We start from the raw sequence: 16886 nt of genomic DNA, 5'->3' as shown, positions 1-16886 counted from the left end.
ATTGGCTGGCCGGCTGAAGCGCTGGATTATGGGAATTGTAGTCCAGCCGCAATCAAGCTCCTGGCGGTGGGAGGAACCAAACAGCGTAGCCGGACTACAACTCCCACCTCCCATGACTCAGAGGCAGCCAGGGCATGTGGGAGGGGCCGGCTGGACATGACTTGCTGGGCAACTTGTGGGCAGTGAACGTTGGGCGCTGGCTCGTGGGAGACGCGACAGAGCATCACAGCCGTTTTGAGCAACAAGAGCAGAGGCAGCTTGGAAGAAGTTGGCATCCTCTTTTCCCCCCGAAGAGGTCGTTCAATCAAGGCTGAGGTGAGACAGATCCTGACACACCAGATGACCCCCCACATCCCATGGGCACTCATTGGGCTGCGCTGGAGAATGGTTCAATGGGCCACTTGACTGGACTATAGTCCGGCCCTCCAAAAGTCTGAGGGGACAGTGAACTGGCCCCCTGTTTAAAAAGTTTGAGGACCCCTGGCTTAAAGGGTTTCTGTCACCTATTAAATGGGTATTAAGCTGGCTGACATTAGCGATGTGCTAATATCAGCTGAACATAGCTATATTAGTGCTATCTCACTGCCTAAAGCCTTTTATAATATGCTAATTAGCATGTAGGAGCAGGGAGGACATTGCTATATATATCGCAATATATTCTATATTTCTGGGGGGGGGGGGGTTAAACTTCCTTAGGGGCTAGAACCCTTGTCCTATTCATCCTAATAGAGCTCAATTAGGGTGAATAGGACTTCACACTCTCCCTGCTGCCCTGTGCATAGTGCACACAGCAGCAGGGAGCTGACTATGGCAGCCAGGGCTTGAGTAGCGTCCTGGCTGCCATGGTAACCGATCGGAGCCCCGCGATTACACTGCTGGGGCTCCGATCACTGCCACCAATGATTTAATCGTGTGGAGGGGGGGTCGCAATAATATAATACTTCGAAGAGGGGGAGTAGAAGGGAGGGGCTGTGGCCACTGCACCACCAATGAATATAGTTAAAGAGGACCTTTCACCGATTATGACAATGTGAACTAAGTATACAGACATGGAAAGCGGCGCCCGGGGATCTCCCTGCACTTACTATTATCCCTGGGCGCCGCTCCGTTCTCCCGTTATGACCTCCGGTATCTTCGCTCAGTAAGTTATGGTAGGCGGAGTCTGCCCTTGTTCTGCTGTAGCGCTGGCCAATCACAGCGCAGAGCTCACAGCCTGGGAGGTTATTTTCTCCCAGGCTGTGAGCTCTGCGCTGTGATTGGCCAGCACTACAGCAGAACAAGGGCAGACTCCGCCTACCATAACTTACTGAGCGAAGATACCGGAGGGCATAACGGGAGAACGGAGCGGCGCCCAGGGATAATAGTAAGTGCAGGGAGATCCCCGGGCGCCGCTTTCCATGTCTGTATACTTAGTTCACATTGTCATAATCGGTGAAAGGTCCTCTTTAATATGCCTGAATACAAACGTAGCCTGCGTGTGCCGGCCATATCCCATACCTGGCCTCTATTACTGTGCGTCGTGATCCGCCGCAATTAACCCCTCAGGTCCTGAGGGGTTAATTGCGGCGGATCACGGCACACAGTAATAGAGGCCAGGTATGGGATATGGCCGGCACATGCAGGCTACGTTTGTATTCAGGCATATTAACTATATTCTTTATATAATAGTAAAAAAGCCTCAAAGTACGTTGCCTAATAGCGTCGCAGGTCCCAATGGTGAAGTGGGTGTAGTTCACACAAGTAAATGAGTTTCTTTTTGTTGGACAGCGCTGCCTCAGAAGTCGCAGAAATTCCACATAAGAAGCCAGTCAAATAATCGCGGACATGGGAAAGCAAACAGGCCAATCGAAGCCTCTCCTCCTCTCCCTTCCAAGCTTCTATGGAACACCAAAAATGCAGCCAATAGTGAAGTACAGTCATGCAAATTGGAGTAAAACTGGTTTTATTATACTCACAATATACAGGTATAAACAAGCAATATACAAAGGGTGATTGATCCTTTGTACATTGCTCGTTTATACCTGTATATTGTGAGTATAATAAAACCAGTTTTACTCCAATTTGCATGACTGTACTTCACTATTGGCTGCATTTTTGGTGTTCCATAGAAGTTTGGAAGGGAGAGGAGGAGAGGCTTCGATTGGCCCGTTTGCTTTCCCATGTCCGCGATTATTTGACTGGCTTCTTATGTGGAATTTCTGCGACTTCTGAAGCAGCGCTGTCCAACAAAAAAAAACATTAACTATATTCATTGGTGGCGCAGTGGCCACAGTCCCTCCCCTCCTCCTCCTCTCTGTTCTCATTGGTGGCGCAGTGGCCACAGTCCCTCCCCTCCTCCTCCTCTCTGTTCTCATTGGTGGCGCAGTGGCCACAGTCCCTCCCCTCCTCCTCCTAGTCTGTTCTCATTGGTGGTCAGCGGCAGCCGCACACAGTGGGGAGGGACTCCCTCCTTCTCCACTCTGCCGCCTCAGGAGAACATGGTGCGTGCCAAGAGCGGCGCATGCCATGTTCTACCGCGATATAAACGAAATCTCTATCGTTGGCCAAATTTATATTGCATATAGTCTATATCGCCCACCCCTAAATGGCACAACATTGATCTAGACGATCTGGAATTATTTCACTGCAAATACAAGTACTTATTTAGGATGGGTTTTGTAGGATGGCTTGTTTTCTTTTTTCAATAGTGGTATTTTTTTTGTGTGGATTTTATTTTATTTTATTGCATCATGCTCAGAGGTCCAGTGTTCTTTTTTTGCTGCTATAAAAAATGCATGTGCATTATATGTTTTCTTTTTTGCATTGCATTTAATAATGTCTTTTTCCCAGATACTGGAAAGGGATGAGATCTGCACACCTTTAGGGCTCATGCACACGAACGTTGTTGTTTTGCAGTCCATTTTTCACAGATCCATATTTTTTTTTCTCCCCGATTTAAGTCCTCTTCCGTTCCATTATTCCACAAAACATATCCGTATTGATCCATTTTTTTTGCGGATCGGAAACGGTAACTTATTAATCACCAAACACATGAGCAATATGGGCTGGGCATAGCATTTCTACAGTATGGATCCGCAAAATACAGATGAAATTTTTTGCAGTCCCATTGACTTGAATGAGGCCTCGGACCGTAATTTGTAGACAATAGGACAAGCACTACTTTTTTTACGGAACTGAAATGGAATGCACACTGAGTACCTTCCGTTGTTTTTGCGGACCCGTTGAAGTGAATGGGTCCGCAACAAGAACAGAAGCAGAAAGAAAATAAGTTTGTGTGCATGAGACCTTAGTGGTGGGTGCTCGTAGAAGATGTATGTCCATCTATTTCAAAGGAGAAATCTACGGCACACCAAAAATCCTTTTCAAGTAATGCTTTTAACACATAACGTTTAGTTTTACATCATTTTGTGTTCCATCCAGAGAAAGTGTCAATGTAACAGGCCATGAAAGAAACCCCAACGTTTCGGTCGGGTGGCGACTTTTATCAAGGGATCAGTGGCCTCAGTTGGACATGTGCACTGAGTGTCCATTGACCCACATGAATTAGGGGTCACTGAACCGAAACTACTCCAAGAAGTAGAAGCTTGGTGGTTCTCCGGAGGACTAGTCCAGATTCCTGTGCAGGGGTTAAAGGGTGAAGACCAGGGGGAACCCACTGAGATAACACACTTAAGAGTAGCCCCAAGTCATATAGGGCACAGCGGCACAGGGGATCCACATCAGTGATATCTCCCATAAGCTCTACAGAAAAGGTGACATCACAGGGGGGCACATACTTTAATCCAAAACAAGCCAGGCATGTATAAAAATGCAAGATGTAAGCCTCAAAAAAGCGGCTTTGTGGACAAAACCTTGTGTGAAGGAATCGTGACCCATACATGTCAGGGCAGGTGACAATACACTGCAGGGTGACAGCTCTAATGTCACCTCCCGTTATAAACACAGTCGACAGCTTTCAGCATTGTACTATACATCCAGAGTAGATCCGTCATCTCCACCAACAAACCAAACAACGTAAACCATAAAAGCCAACATTCTGCCTATACCGTGATAGAGCAACCAAAGGCCAAAGTCAGGCCTCACCGAAAAATATAACCCTATAGAAAATTGCAGTAGATTATCCATTTATTCACGACAACCTACTAAAGACAAGAGCACGGACGCAACCTCCCTTGTCTGGGCGAATAAACCTTGCACCCATATAAGTGTTTTTTGCCGTGTGCAGATGAAAGGAGATGGCGGGGGCTCGTTAATGACTGACAAATCAAGGTTACAGCAGGATTAATAGGTTACTGTACTCGTCTCCTCGGGGTGCTCGCCCTCACTATTACAAAGGTGAAAAACAATCGCCTGTGCTCTATTATGTCTCCTGACCTTGTGCAGCGTCTGTTTAGGCTTTTTTTTTCCTCTCAGGTTATGTAATATTGTGTCTCGTGAGTCTAGGTGAAACGCCATATTGGAGTCACTAAACTGCCGGTTTCTCACACAGTTGGAGATTTATCTTGAGGGGGGGTTTCGAACATTTCTTTTTTCTTATACGTTATTTATGGAGCATTGATATGTGTGAAAAGGATAGTCGTGGGTTTTATAGGACAAGGTCACGTAAGAATTAATTTGGGAGGTCCAATATGGAGCATCAAGGCCAGGACACAAGACAGATCAATACAGTTATCACGTTCTCATTACAGCGACGCACATTTATAGTTCATAGATTTGCCTTTCTGTTTAGACCCATTAGAATACAATCAGATGCTCCTAAAAAAAGACCACCAGCTTAAAGGGGTATTCCGGTTACAGAAAGTTATCCTCTAGCCTCAGGATAGGGGTTAATTGTCAGATCCCCACCGATCACGAGAAGGGGAGGTCCAAGCCCCCGTGTAGCCCCACTGAAATAGATTGAGCAGCTGGTCGGAAATACGCAACACCGCTCCATTCATTTCTATGAGAGTTCCGGAAATAGCCGATAGCTGTCCGGGACCCCCACTGATCGAAGAGTTAGCCCCTATCCCAGGGATCACCAACCTCTGGCGCTCCAGCTGTTCTGAAACTACAACTCCCAGAATCCTCCTTTCACTTCTATGGGAGTTACAAGAACAGCCCAGTACGTGTGCATGCTGGGAGTCGTATTCTCACAGCAGTTGGATCGCTGAAGGATGCCGATCCCTGCTCTAGCCTGTGGATAGGCGATCATTTTCTGTAACCGGAGTACCCCTTTAAGGCAGGAATTTACACGTCTGTGTGCAGAACGTGCACATGGGATGTGTCCAAGTCTGAACGCGGATTTAACTGATTGCAGCATAGGGATTTACGAGGCTGTGGGGTCCGTTACACTGACACGCAGCAATACGGATAGATAATATGTACAGCACACAGACATGTGAATCCGGCTTCTGCTCTAGCTAATAAAGAGGAGGTCGAGAACCGGACTCCCCTTTTAACACCAACAGTTCTAACGTTGCCGAAACAATCCTGCAAATCGGACTATGAAAAGCTGTGTCCCAAAGTGGCTGCTTTGTCGGCATTCCACCCATTTTGGGGGCACTCCTGGGTATTCCACTCCAATATTTCTAAAAGGTCATCAATATCAGACTGGTGAGGGTCCGACACCCCCACTGACCAGCTGTTCCCTGAAACTAAACTGCAGACAGAACTGGAATCAGAAGGCTCCATCCACCATGTAGTGGTCATGTCAGGGTACTGAAGCTCAGCTCCCACTCAAATGACCCGACATGGCCACTGCACAGTGGACGAGCCTTCCGATTCCGGTTCTGTCTGCTGTTTAGTTTCCACCGGCGGAAGCTGCTGGGCACATCTGCAGTTGGTGGGGGTGTTGGGTGCCTGACCACCACCTATCTGATAATCATGACCTACCTAGGTCATCAAAATCTAAAGAGCAGAAAGAAAACTCCTTTTAGGCTACTTTCACACTAGCGTTTTGCTGGATCTGGCAGGATTCAGCAAAAACTCTTCCCGTACTGATAATGCAACTATCTGCATCCGTTATGAACGGATCCGGTTGTATTATCTGTAACATAGCCAAGATGGATCCGTCATGAACTCTATTGAAAGTCAATGGGGAACGGATCCGTTTTCTATTGTGTCAGAGAAAACGGATCCGTCCCCATTGACTTGCATTGTGGATCATGACGGATCCGTCTTGCTCCGCATCCTAGGAGAGAAAGCAAACTACAACATGTTGCGGTTTGCTCTCCAGTACGAGAACGGAACGGAATGCATTTTGGAGCATTCCGTTCAGTTACGTTTTAACAATGAATGGGGACAAAACGGAAGCGTTTTTTTTCCAGTATTGAGACCCTGTGACGGATCTCAAAACCGTAAAATATTAACGGCGGTTAAAACAAAACCCACAAACAAAAAAAAAAAATACTCATACATACCTCATCCGTTTAAAAGAGACGGTCGCCGCCATCTTGATTGAAGATCTTGCACAAAATCCTGTGCGTGGTGATGTATGACGTCATCACGGCCCACGCAGGATTTCGTGCTAGATCTTCAATCAAGATGGGGGCGGCTGGATCTTCACGATCAAATGGATGAGGTAAGTACAATAACGGGGGAGGCGCAATCGCCGCTACCTGTCATTGCACCCACTACTTACAAAGAAATGCGCTTAGTGACAAAGTAATTCGGCACAAAGCGAATTGTTTTGTAAAATTTGGCAGCCGATTCGAATTTTTGAATACTTCACTCATCACTACTGGTAACATCTACTTGCCCTATTAGGGCTCATGCACACGAACGTGTGCCAGCCGTTCCATGCATTGGGGACCGCAATTTGCACGGGCACTGGCCGTGTGCATCCCGCATCACGGACCCATTCACTTGAATAGGTCCGCGATCCAGGAGATGCGGTGAGGAGGCACGGCCAGAAACACCACGGAAGCACTCTGTAGTGCTTCTGTGGGGTTCCGCTCCGTTCTTCCGCACCGCATCTCCCGGACAAATTAAAATTAATGGGTCCGTGATCCGTGATGCACACGGCCAGTGCCCGTGTATTGCGGACCCGCCTGTATGCAGGCCGCAATACGACCACGGCCGGCACACGTTCGTGTGCATGAGCCCTTAGGGTGAATGTATTTTACATATGTGTGGGATAGAAAAATGTAAAAAAGGTTTACTCACCATAATGTGGTCTTATTCAGTCGAACACAAACCTACAAGAAAAAGACGACATTTTCAATAAAAAAAAAAAAAAAAAGCTTAAACCAATACATAGGCACCCTAATATACAGAGGTCTGTTACTCTTAGCGGTAGTGACGCAAAAGGTATAAGGACATGCCAGCAGTTCCTAGTGGCCCCTGCACAGTCAAACATTATCCAGTCAGTGCTACAAGTGGCAGACTGTGAAGGGACACACCCTCAGGCTGCTGGCAATTCATTCATTCACTTCTAGTAGGAATAACAGAGGAAAGGCACAACATAGAGTTAAATGTAAAGATGCTCCAGAGTTGTTATTGCCTAGAGAATGCAAGTAGTTACTAAAGCAGACAAGTCAGGAGTGGGGACAGGTCCTCTGTAAAGCAGTGAGCATGGGAGCAACGTGTCAGTAAAATGGCCATAGACATAAAAATGGAGGGCAAATCCGCCAATTCTGAGGAGATCTGCCAGCAATCGAATGCTTACAGCCAAATAACACGACTGATTTTTTTAAAAAATATTTAAAAAAAATCAGTGCGGAATATATGTGTCTTTTTTCAGCGCAAAAAATGATTGTTTTTTCGTGCTGATTTTTACGTGTTTGACTTTATTTTTATTTTTTAAACCCATAGGTTCAGCTTGAGGTTTTTTGAAGCCAACCTGCCAAAAAAGCGCAGAAAACACAAAAATAAATGTCTGGACTTACATGGAGCGGTTTTTTTCTGCTTCCTATTCATTTCAACGGGAGATTCGGCGCAGATTCTGCCCCAAGATAGGACATGCTGCTTCTTTTTTTACACATGTTAAAAAAAAACAAAAAAAAACAAACAAGGGCTGCTTCCTATTGAAATGAATGGGAGGCTGTTTTGAGGTGTTTTTTGGAGCCAAATTTTGGAGGCAGAAACGCTCCAAAATTAGCGGCAAAAAACTCTATGTGAACTGGCCCTGTGTGAACAGGCCAGTTCCCCTGACTGTGTAGAGCGCTCATGTACTAGACCCTCACACGTACAGGCTGCACACACATACCCATTTGACAAGGATCCAGTGGCAGGTCTAAGGCGTGATAAGATAATCATTATTTAGAGAAATAAGGCCAGGGAGTTTTTAATGAGGGGGTTTTTCTCACGGCGAGGAAATTCCCGGCTGTATAACTCCTATTATACTGTGGGCTGATAACAGTTAAAGGGGTTGGCCACTATATAAGTACTTTCCACTGTATAGTGGGAGGTAGGGTAAAAAAGAGTTTCCTAATATACTTTATTAAAAAAAATCTGAATGGTAATGTTTTTATAATGAGCCCCGATCTGCGTGCAGCCAGTTCGTCCATGGCTGCACGCGACATGGAGCAGCTTTAGAGAAAGCTCGTCCATGGCTTTATTCTAACTGCACATGCGCTGCTTTTCCTAATAAGAGCAGTGCATGCCCAGTCTGCCACGGGCGCGCTCCCTGCTCCGACTGTCTCTACAACCGGCTAATTCCTGTCAGAGTTCGGAGCGGGAAGAAAAGTAAGAGCGCGTCTGATCCCCAACGCGCTCTTACTTTTCTTGCCGCTCCGAACTCTGACAGGATTTAGTTAGAATAAAGCCATGGACGAACTGGCTGCACGCAGAGCGGATTTTTTTTAATAAAGTATATTAGGAAACTCTTTTACCCTACCTCCCACTATACAGTGGAAAGTACTTATATAGTGGCCAACCCCTTTAATAATTGGTAATTACACGGGTTCTGGTTCAGAACACTGGGCCTCCGTGATGCTGCCCAGAAGAACCAATCACAGTGCAGCTTTCATTTCCCCACAGCAGTAGAAGAAAAGATAGCTGGGCTCTGATTCATTGCCATAGGCAACAAGGCCATTTTATAAATGAGAACATTAGTATCCCAAAAAATAAAGGAGACTTATCAACACTTTACCTAGGAAACCCCACAAGAGGGGAGGTCCCCAAATTCATTTTGTGACCACTGCTCCACTCACTTCTAGTGGAAGGTTATGGACAGAGCTGAGTGCTGTACTGGGCAGTAACATAGAAGTGCATGGCACGGTGGTCCTACATGCACTTTATGCTCCATTCACATGGGGACTAGGGAACCTCGTAATCGGTGGGCGTCCCAGCAGTCAGACATTTATCCCCTATGCTGTGGTTAAAGGGGTTGTCCCATGAAAAATATTCCACAGTTTTCAAACCAATGAACGGGGAGATCTCTGGATCCATGTGAGGTACAGGGCTGGTTGATCTCGGATTTTCATTTTTTACATGAATCATGGGATAACCACCTGCCATCTGGGCCATTTGCCCCCTTCCTGACCAGGCCTAATTTTGCAAATCTGACATGTATCACTTTATGTAGTAATAACTTTGGAACGCTTTTACTTATCCAAGCCATTCTGAGACAGTTTTCTCGTGACACACTGTACTTCATGACAGTGGCAAATTTGAGTCGATATATTTCACATTCATAAAATAATCCCAAATTTACCCAAAATGTTAAAAAAATTCTCAATTTTAATTTCTCTGCTTTTAAAACAGAAAGTGATACCTCATAAAATATGTATGACTTAACATTCCCCATATGTCTACTTTATGTTGGCATCATTTTGTAAATGTCATTTTATTTTTTTAGGACGTTAGAAGGCTTTGAGTTTTAGAAGCAATTCTTAAAATTTTTATGAAAATTTCCAAAACCCACTTTTTAAGGACCAGTTCAGATCTGAAGTCACTTTGTGGGGCTTACATAGTGGAAACCCCCATAAATGACCCCATTGTAGAAACTACACTCCTCAAGATACTCAAAACTGATTTTACAAACTTTGTTAACCCTTTAGGTGTTCCACAAGAATTCAAGTAAAAAGGAGATCAAATTTCAAAATTTCGCTTTCATTTTGGCAGATTTTCCATTTTAATCCATTTTTTTTTCTTTGACACATCGAGGGTTAACAGCCAAACAAAACTCAATATTTATTACCCGGATTCTTCAGTTTACAGAAACACCCCACATGTTGTCGAAAACTGATGTAAGGGCACCCGGCAGAAGGAAAGGAACGCCTTATGGTTTTTAGAAGGCAGATTTTGCTGAACTGAAATTTAGATGCCATGTCCCATTTAAAGCCCCCCGATGCACCCTTACAGTAGAAACTCCCAAAAAGTGACCCCATTTTGGAAACTAGGGGATAAGGTGCCAGTTTTATTGGTACTATTTTGGGGTACATATGAATTTTTAATTGCTCTATATTACGATTTTTGTAAAAATGACTGTTTTGGCACTGTTTTTTATTTTTTACAACATTCATCTGACAGGGTAGATCATGTGCTATTTTTATAGAGCAGGTTTTTACGGACGCAATGATATCAAATATGTAAACTTTTTTTTTTTCTGTTTTACACAATAAAGCATTTTTGAAAAAAATATATAATTTTGTCTCCATATTCTAAATGCCATATTTTTTTTATTTTTCTGCCGATCGTCTTGTGCAGGGATTTGTTTTTTGCAAGAAGAATTTACGTTTTTATTAGTACCATTTTTAGGTACATGTGATTAAGGCTACTTTCACACTTGCGTTCATAGCGGATCCGTCTGATGTTTCATCAGACGGATCCGCTCTGATAATGCAGACGTTCGCATCCGTTCAGAACGGATGCGTCTGCATTAAAACTTAGAAAATTTTCTAAGTGTGAAAGTTGTCTGAGCGGATCCGTTTAGACTTTACATTGAAAGTCAATGGGGAACGGATCCGCTTGAAGATTGAGCCATATGGTGTCATCTTCAAGCGGATCCGTCCCCATTGACTTACATTGTAAATGTGGACGGATCCGCTCGCCTCCGCACGGCCAGGCGGACACCCGAACGCTGCAAGCAGCGTTCAGGTGTCCGCTCCGCTCAGTGAGCGAACGCTGGCAGGCGGATGCATTCTCAGTGGATCCGCCTCCATTGAGAATGCATTGGGGCCAGACGGATGCGTTCGGGGCCGCTCGTGAGCCCCTTCAAACGGTGCGCACGAGCGGACACCCGAACGCTAGTGTGAAAGTAGCCTTATTTTTTTTTTTTTTGATCATTCATTATTACACTTTATGGGGCAAGGTGACCAAAAAAAATTAGTTGTTTTTGCACTGTTTTTATGTATTGATAGTTACAGCATTCACCTGAGGGGTTAGGTCATGTGACATTTTTATAGAGAAGATCGTTCCGGACGTGGCAATACCTAATATGTATACTTTTTTCTTATTTAAGTTTTACACAATAATAGCATTTTTGAAACAAAAAAATTATGTTTTAGTGTGTCCATAGTCTGAGAGCCTTAGCTTTTTTATTTTTTGACCGATTGTCTTAGTTAGGGTCTAAATTTTTGCAGGAAGAGGTGACTGTTTGGTAGTATTTTGGGGGCATACGCCTTTTTTTTTATCACTTGGTGTTGCACTTTATGTGATGTTAACCTGTTTAGGACACAGGACGTACCGGTACGTCCCATGTATTTCCGATCACTGCGGCTCGGCGGGCAGTGATCGGAACCCGGTGCCTGCTCAAATCATTGAGCAGGCACTTTGACTAAATGCACGGGGGGTCCTGTGACCCCCCCCCCCCGTGTCAGCGATCGCCGCAAACCGCAGGTAAATTCAGACCTGGGGCTTTTCAATGTTGCGGCGGCGGTGCCATCGTGTCCCCGTGGGGCTGTAGGGGGACCAGATGGCAAGGAAGCCAGCGGCACTGCCTTCCTGTCACGAGCCTGTGAGATCCAGCCCCCTGTGTCAAAGAGGCCTTAGGCCCCTTTCACACGGGCGAGTATTCCGCGCGGATGCGATGCGTGAGGTGAACGCATTGCACCCGCACTGAATACCGACCCATTCATTTCTATGGGGCTGTTCACATGAGCGGTGATTTTCACGCATCACTTATGCGTTGCGTGAAAATCGCAGCATGCTCTATATTCTGCGTTTTTCACGCAACGCAGGCCCCATAGAAGTGAATGGGGTTGCGTGAAAATCGCAAGCATCCGCAAGCAAGTGCGGATGCGGTGCGATTTTCACGCATGGTTGCTAGGTGACAGTCTATTCACTGTATTATTTTCCCTTATAACATGGTTATAAGGGAAAATAATAGCATTCTTAATACAGAATGCTTAGTAGGTGATCAATTGAGGGTTAAAAAAAAATAAAAATTAACTCACCTTCTCCTCTTGTTCGCGTAGCTCCCGGTCTCTTCTTTACTTCTCAAAAGATGAACTATCGGCTAGGACCTGTGGTGACGTCAGATCACATGCTCCAATCACATGGTCCATCACCACAGTGATGTACCATGTGATTGGAGCATGTGATCTGACATGGGCTAAAGGACCTTTGGTGACGTCAGATCACATGCTCCAATCACATGGTACATCACTGTGGTACGCCCCTACGCCCCGCTGTGCCCCCCTGAAGTTTTCAAGCTCATTATGCTAATACTGAGCATCGGAACAGGGGGGAGGAGACACCAGGGTTTCTCATAGGGCGTCTCCTCCCTAGCTGTGACGCTCTACACTGTGATTGGATCATGGCACAGCCAGGGAGGAGGAGACGCCCTATGAGAAACCCTGGTGTCTCCTCCTCCCTGTGCCGATGTTCAGTATTAGCATACTGAGCTTGAAAACTTCAGCGGGGTGTAGGGGCGATGTTTAAAAAATATAAATAAATAACTGGGTGACGGCATCAGCGGGGGATACCCCACAAGTACAGGTAATCAGCTCCTATAAGTAAAACAGTTGAAATGTCCTCTTTAAGTGAATTGACAACTCCTAAGCAGTGAAACTGTATATACTGAAACCAGTACACCCATCGCATCACAGCTTTCTGCCAATTATGAAGATTTACACAGCAACAAGGACCGGTAACTAAGGGGTCAATTATCAAGCTGAAATATGCCTATATTAAGGGCATTTCAGGCACAGATTGCAAATCTGCGACTTCTCCCCGCTCAAGCCAGGTCTAAATCAGTGGGTGGGTATATATATCTATACATATACACTCATATACGTATCTATATATACACACATATCTGTATACACTGTAGACATACAAATCTACATACACACACACACACATATATATATATACATACACACACATATATATATATATACACATATATACACACACACACACACACACACACACCGGTATACACTGTAGACATACAAATATACATACAGATATACGTATCTATCTATACACACACATATCAGTGTATACAGACATTATATATGTGTGTGTATATAATATATATACACATACACACACACACATCTGTATACAGACATAATATATATATATATATATATATATATATATATATATATATATATATATATGTGTGTGTGTATATATATATATATATATAATATATATATATATACACATACACCTGTATACAGACATATTATATACACACATATACATACAAACATCTGTATACACTGTAGACATACAAATCTACATACACACACAGATATACGTATCTACAGACACATTATATATATATATACACACACACACACGTATCTATATACACACACACACGTATCTATATACACACATATCTGTATAGACTGTAGACATACAAATCTACACACACACATTGACAGATGGTGACACGTGATGACACCGATGGGGCCGGCAGTGGAGAACACCCTGGAGCATCCATAGACTTGCTGCCATCCACAGCCGCATTGTACACCCCTGCCCCCGGCCGTACCTTACTGAACGGGTCTACACCGGCTGCTGGCTCCAGGACTTGCGGCCGCCGGTCACCGGACTGGTCCTCAGCATACTTCTCCCTAATCACTTCCTGATGGAGTCGCCCTCCAATGACGCCGCCTGTGCCCAGGACCCCGCCCCCTGACCTGTTCATGGCACTCCGCGCGTACCACCCGCACCGCCCGAATATGGAAGCGTTCTGGATGGCCGCAGTCATTCGCTGCCGTTATAAACTACAAGCCCCACAATCCTGCGGGGACTGAACCCGGCGGGCCGCACAGGAATAGGATTGTGGGACATGTAGTCCACTGGTGGCTATTATGTCGTAGGATGAAGAACAGGGCGGGTCACGGGAGACGGAACGCTGTCAACTATGAAGATTTATGTTCCTGCTGGAGATGACATTTGGCTGCACGTAGCGAGGGGTGGAAGTGCAGCAATGTAATGATAAACTTATCAGACAAGTAGTGCCCAGTTTGCACAAAAGTAGTTTCATTTTCATTTCTTTTTGCGATTTGGCCGTGTGCGTTCCGCATTTTGTGAAACGGAACATATAAATATCTCTGTCAAATGACAACTTTGTATAAAAAAAATGGGAAAAGTTGTCTTTTAGAGAGATATTTCTCTCACCCAGCGGGTATATGTAAAAAGACACCCCAAAACACATTGCCCAACTTCTCCTGAGTACGGCGATACCACATGTGTGACACTTTTTTGCAGCCTAGGTGGGCAAAGGGGCCCACATTCCAAAGAGCACCTTTCGGATTTCACAGGGCATTTTTTACACATTTTGATTTCAAACTACTTCTCACACATTTGGACCCCTAAAATGCCAGGGCAGTATAACTACGCCACAAGTGACCCCGATTTTGGAAAGAAGACACTCCAAGGTATTTCGTAATGGGCATAGTGAGTTTATGGAAGTTTTTATTTTTTGTCACAAGTTAGTGGAATATGAGACTTTGTAAGAAAAAAAATCATAATTTTCCGCTAACTTGTGACAAAAAAGAAACAATTCTAGGAACTCGCCATGCTCCTCACGGAATACCTTGGGGTGTCTTCTTTCCAAAATGGGGTCACTTGTGGGGTAGTTATACTGCCCTGGCATTCTAGGGGCCTTAATGCGTGAGAAGTAGTTTGAAATCAAAATGTGTAAAAAATGCCCTGTGAAATCCTAAAGGTGCTCTTTGGAATATGGGCCCCTTTGCCCACCTAGGCTGCAAAAAAGTGTCACACATGTGGTATCGCCGTACTCAGGAGAAGTTGGGCAATGTGTTTTGGGGTGTCTTTCTACATATACCCATGCTGGGTGAGAGAAATATCTCTAAAAGACAACTTTTACAATTTTTTTATACAAAGTTGGCATTTGACCAATATATTTATCTCACCCAGCATGGGTATATGTAAAATAACACCCCAAAACGCATTGCCCTACTTCTCTTGAGTACGGCGATACCACATGTGTGACACTTTTTTTTGCAGCCTAGGTGCGCAAAGGGGCCCAAATTCCTTTTAGGAGGGCATTTTTAGACATTTGAATTCCAGACTTCTTCTCACGCTTTAGGGCCCCTAAAATGCCAGGGCAGTATAAATACCCCACATGTGACCCCATTTTGGAAAGAAGACACCCCAAGGTAGAGACACCCCAAAGTCTCCCTTTCCGCTAACTTGTGACAAAAAGTTCAATCTTTCATGGACTCAACATGCTCCTCAGCGAATACCTTGGGGTGTCTTCTTTCCGAAATGGGGTCACTTGTGGGGTATTTATACTGCCCTGGCATTTTAGGGGCCCTAAAGCGTGAGAAGAAGTCTGGAATATAAATGTCTAAAAATTTTTACGCATTTGGATTCCGTGAGGGATATGGTGAGTTCATGTGAGATTTTTTTTTTTGTCACAAGTTAGTGGAATATGAGACTTTGTAAGAAAAAACTATAAAAAAAAAATAATCTATTTCCGCCAACTTGTGACAAAAAAATAAATAAATCTTCTATGAACTCGCCATGCCCCTCAAAAGTGATCTTGTTATAGCGCCGCAGCGATTTTACTGTGTTTTTGCAGTGATCAGAAAAAAAATAAATTCTGTCACTGCGGTGGGGCGGACTGAACGCAAGTGTGCGCACAAGATCATGCCTGATCGGGCGAACACTGCGTTTTTTGTAGAGCCTATAGAACATGTCCTATTCTTGTCCGCAATTGCGGACAAGAAAAGGCATTTTCTATATAGTTCTGGCAATGTGCGGATCCGCAAAATGCAGAAAGCACATTGCTGGTGTCCGTGTTTTGCGGATACGCAGTGTCCGTGTTTTGTGGATCCGTGGATCCGCAAAACACATACGGACGTCTGAATGCAGCCTTACAGGGGGGTGATCAGGGAGTCTATATGGGGTGATCACCCCCCTGTAAGGCTATATTCAGACGTCCGTATGTGTTTTGTGGGTCCGCGGATCCGCAAAACACATACGGACGTCTGAATGGAGCCTTACAGGGGGGTGATCAATGACAGGGGCGTGATCAGGGAGTCTATGTGGGGTGATCACCCCCCTGTAAGGCTCTATTCAGACGTCCGTATGTGTTTTATGGGTCCGCAAAACACATACGGACATCTGAATGGAGCCTTACAGGGGGGGCGATCAATGACAGGGGGGTGATCAGGGAGTCTAATATGGGGTGATCACCCCCCTGTCATTGATCACCCCCCTGTCAGGCTCCATTCAGACGTCCGTATGTGTTTTGCGTATCCGCAAAACACATACGGACATCTGAATGGAGCCTGACAGGGGGGTGATCAATGACAGGGGGGTGATCAGGGGTTAATAAGTGACAGGGGGGGGTGTAGTGTAGTGGTGTTTGGTGCTACTTTACAGAGCTGCCTGTGTCCTCTGCTGGTCGAGCCAAGCAAAAGGTACCACCAGAGGACCAGGTAGCAGTTATCAAAACAGCGTCTAATATACATTTAAGGGGTTAAAGAAATCGGATCTACAGCCTGCCAGCGAATGATCGCCGCTGG

General features: G+C 45.0%; 1 protein-coding gene across 1 annotated transcript in view; it reads right to left on the bottom strand.

Moving 5' to 3' along the window:
• MTMR4 (myotubularin related protein 4) overlaps positions 1-13993 on the bottom strand; it is an 82619-nt gene extending 68626 nt beyond the window's left edge. Inside the window, exons 1-2 of the mRNA XM_040423636.1 lie at positions 13877-13993; positions 7144-7175 (exon numbers count right to left, since the gene is read on the bottom strand). Of these exons, the coding sequence (XP_040279570.1) occupies positions 7144-7146 (3 nt within the window). The 5' untranslated portion in view covers positions 7147-7175; positions 13877-13993. The remainder of the gene's footprint in view (positions 1-7143; positions 7176-13876) is intronic.
• Positions 13994-16886: the final 2893 nt, after the last annotated feature.

This window comes from Bufo bufo, chromosome 3, assembly GCF_905171765.1.
Source record: "Bufo bufo chromosome 3, aBufBuf1.1, whole genome shotgun sequence".
NCBI lineage: Eukaryota > Metazoa > Chordata > Amphibia > Anura > Bufonidae > Bufo > Bufo bufo.
Note: the sequence above shows the minus strand (reverse complement) of the source record. Positions and strands in the feature narration are given on the sequence as shown.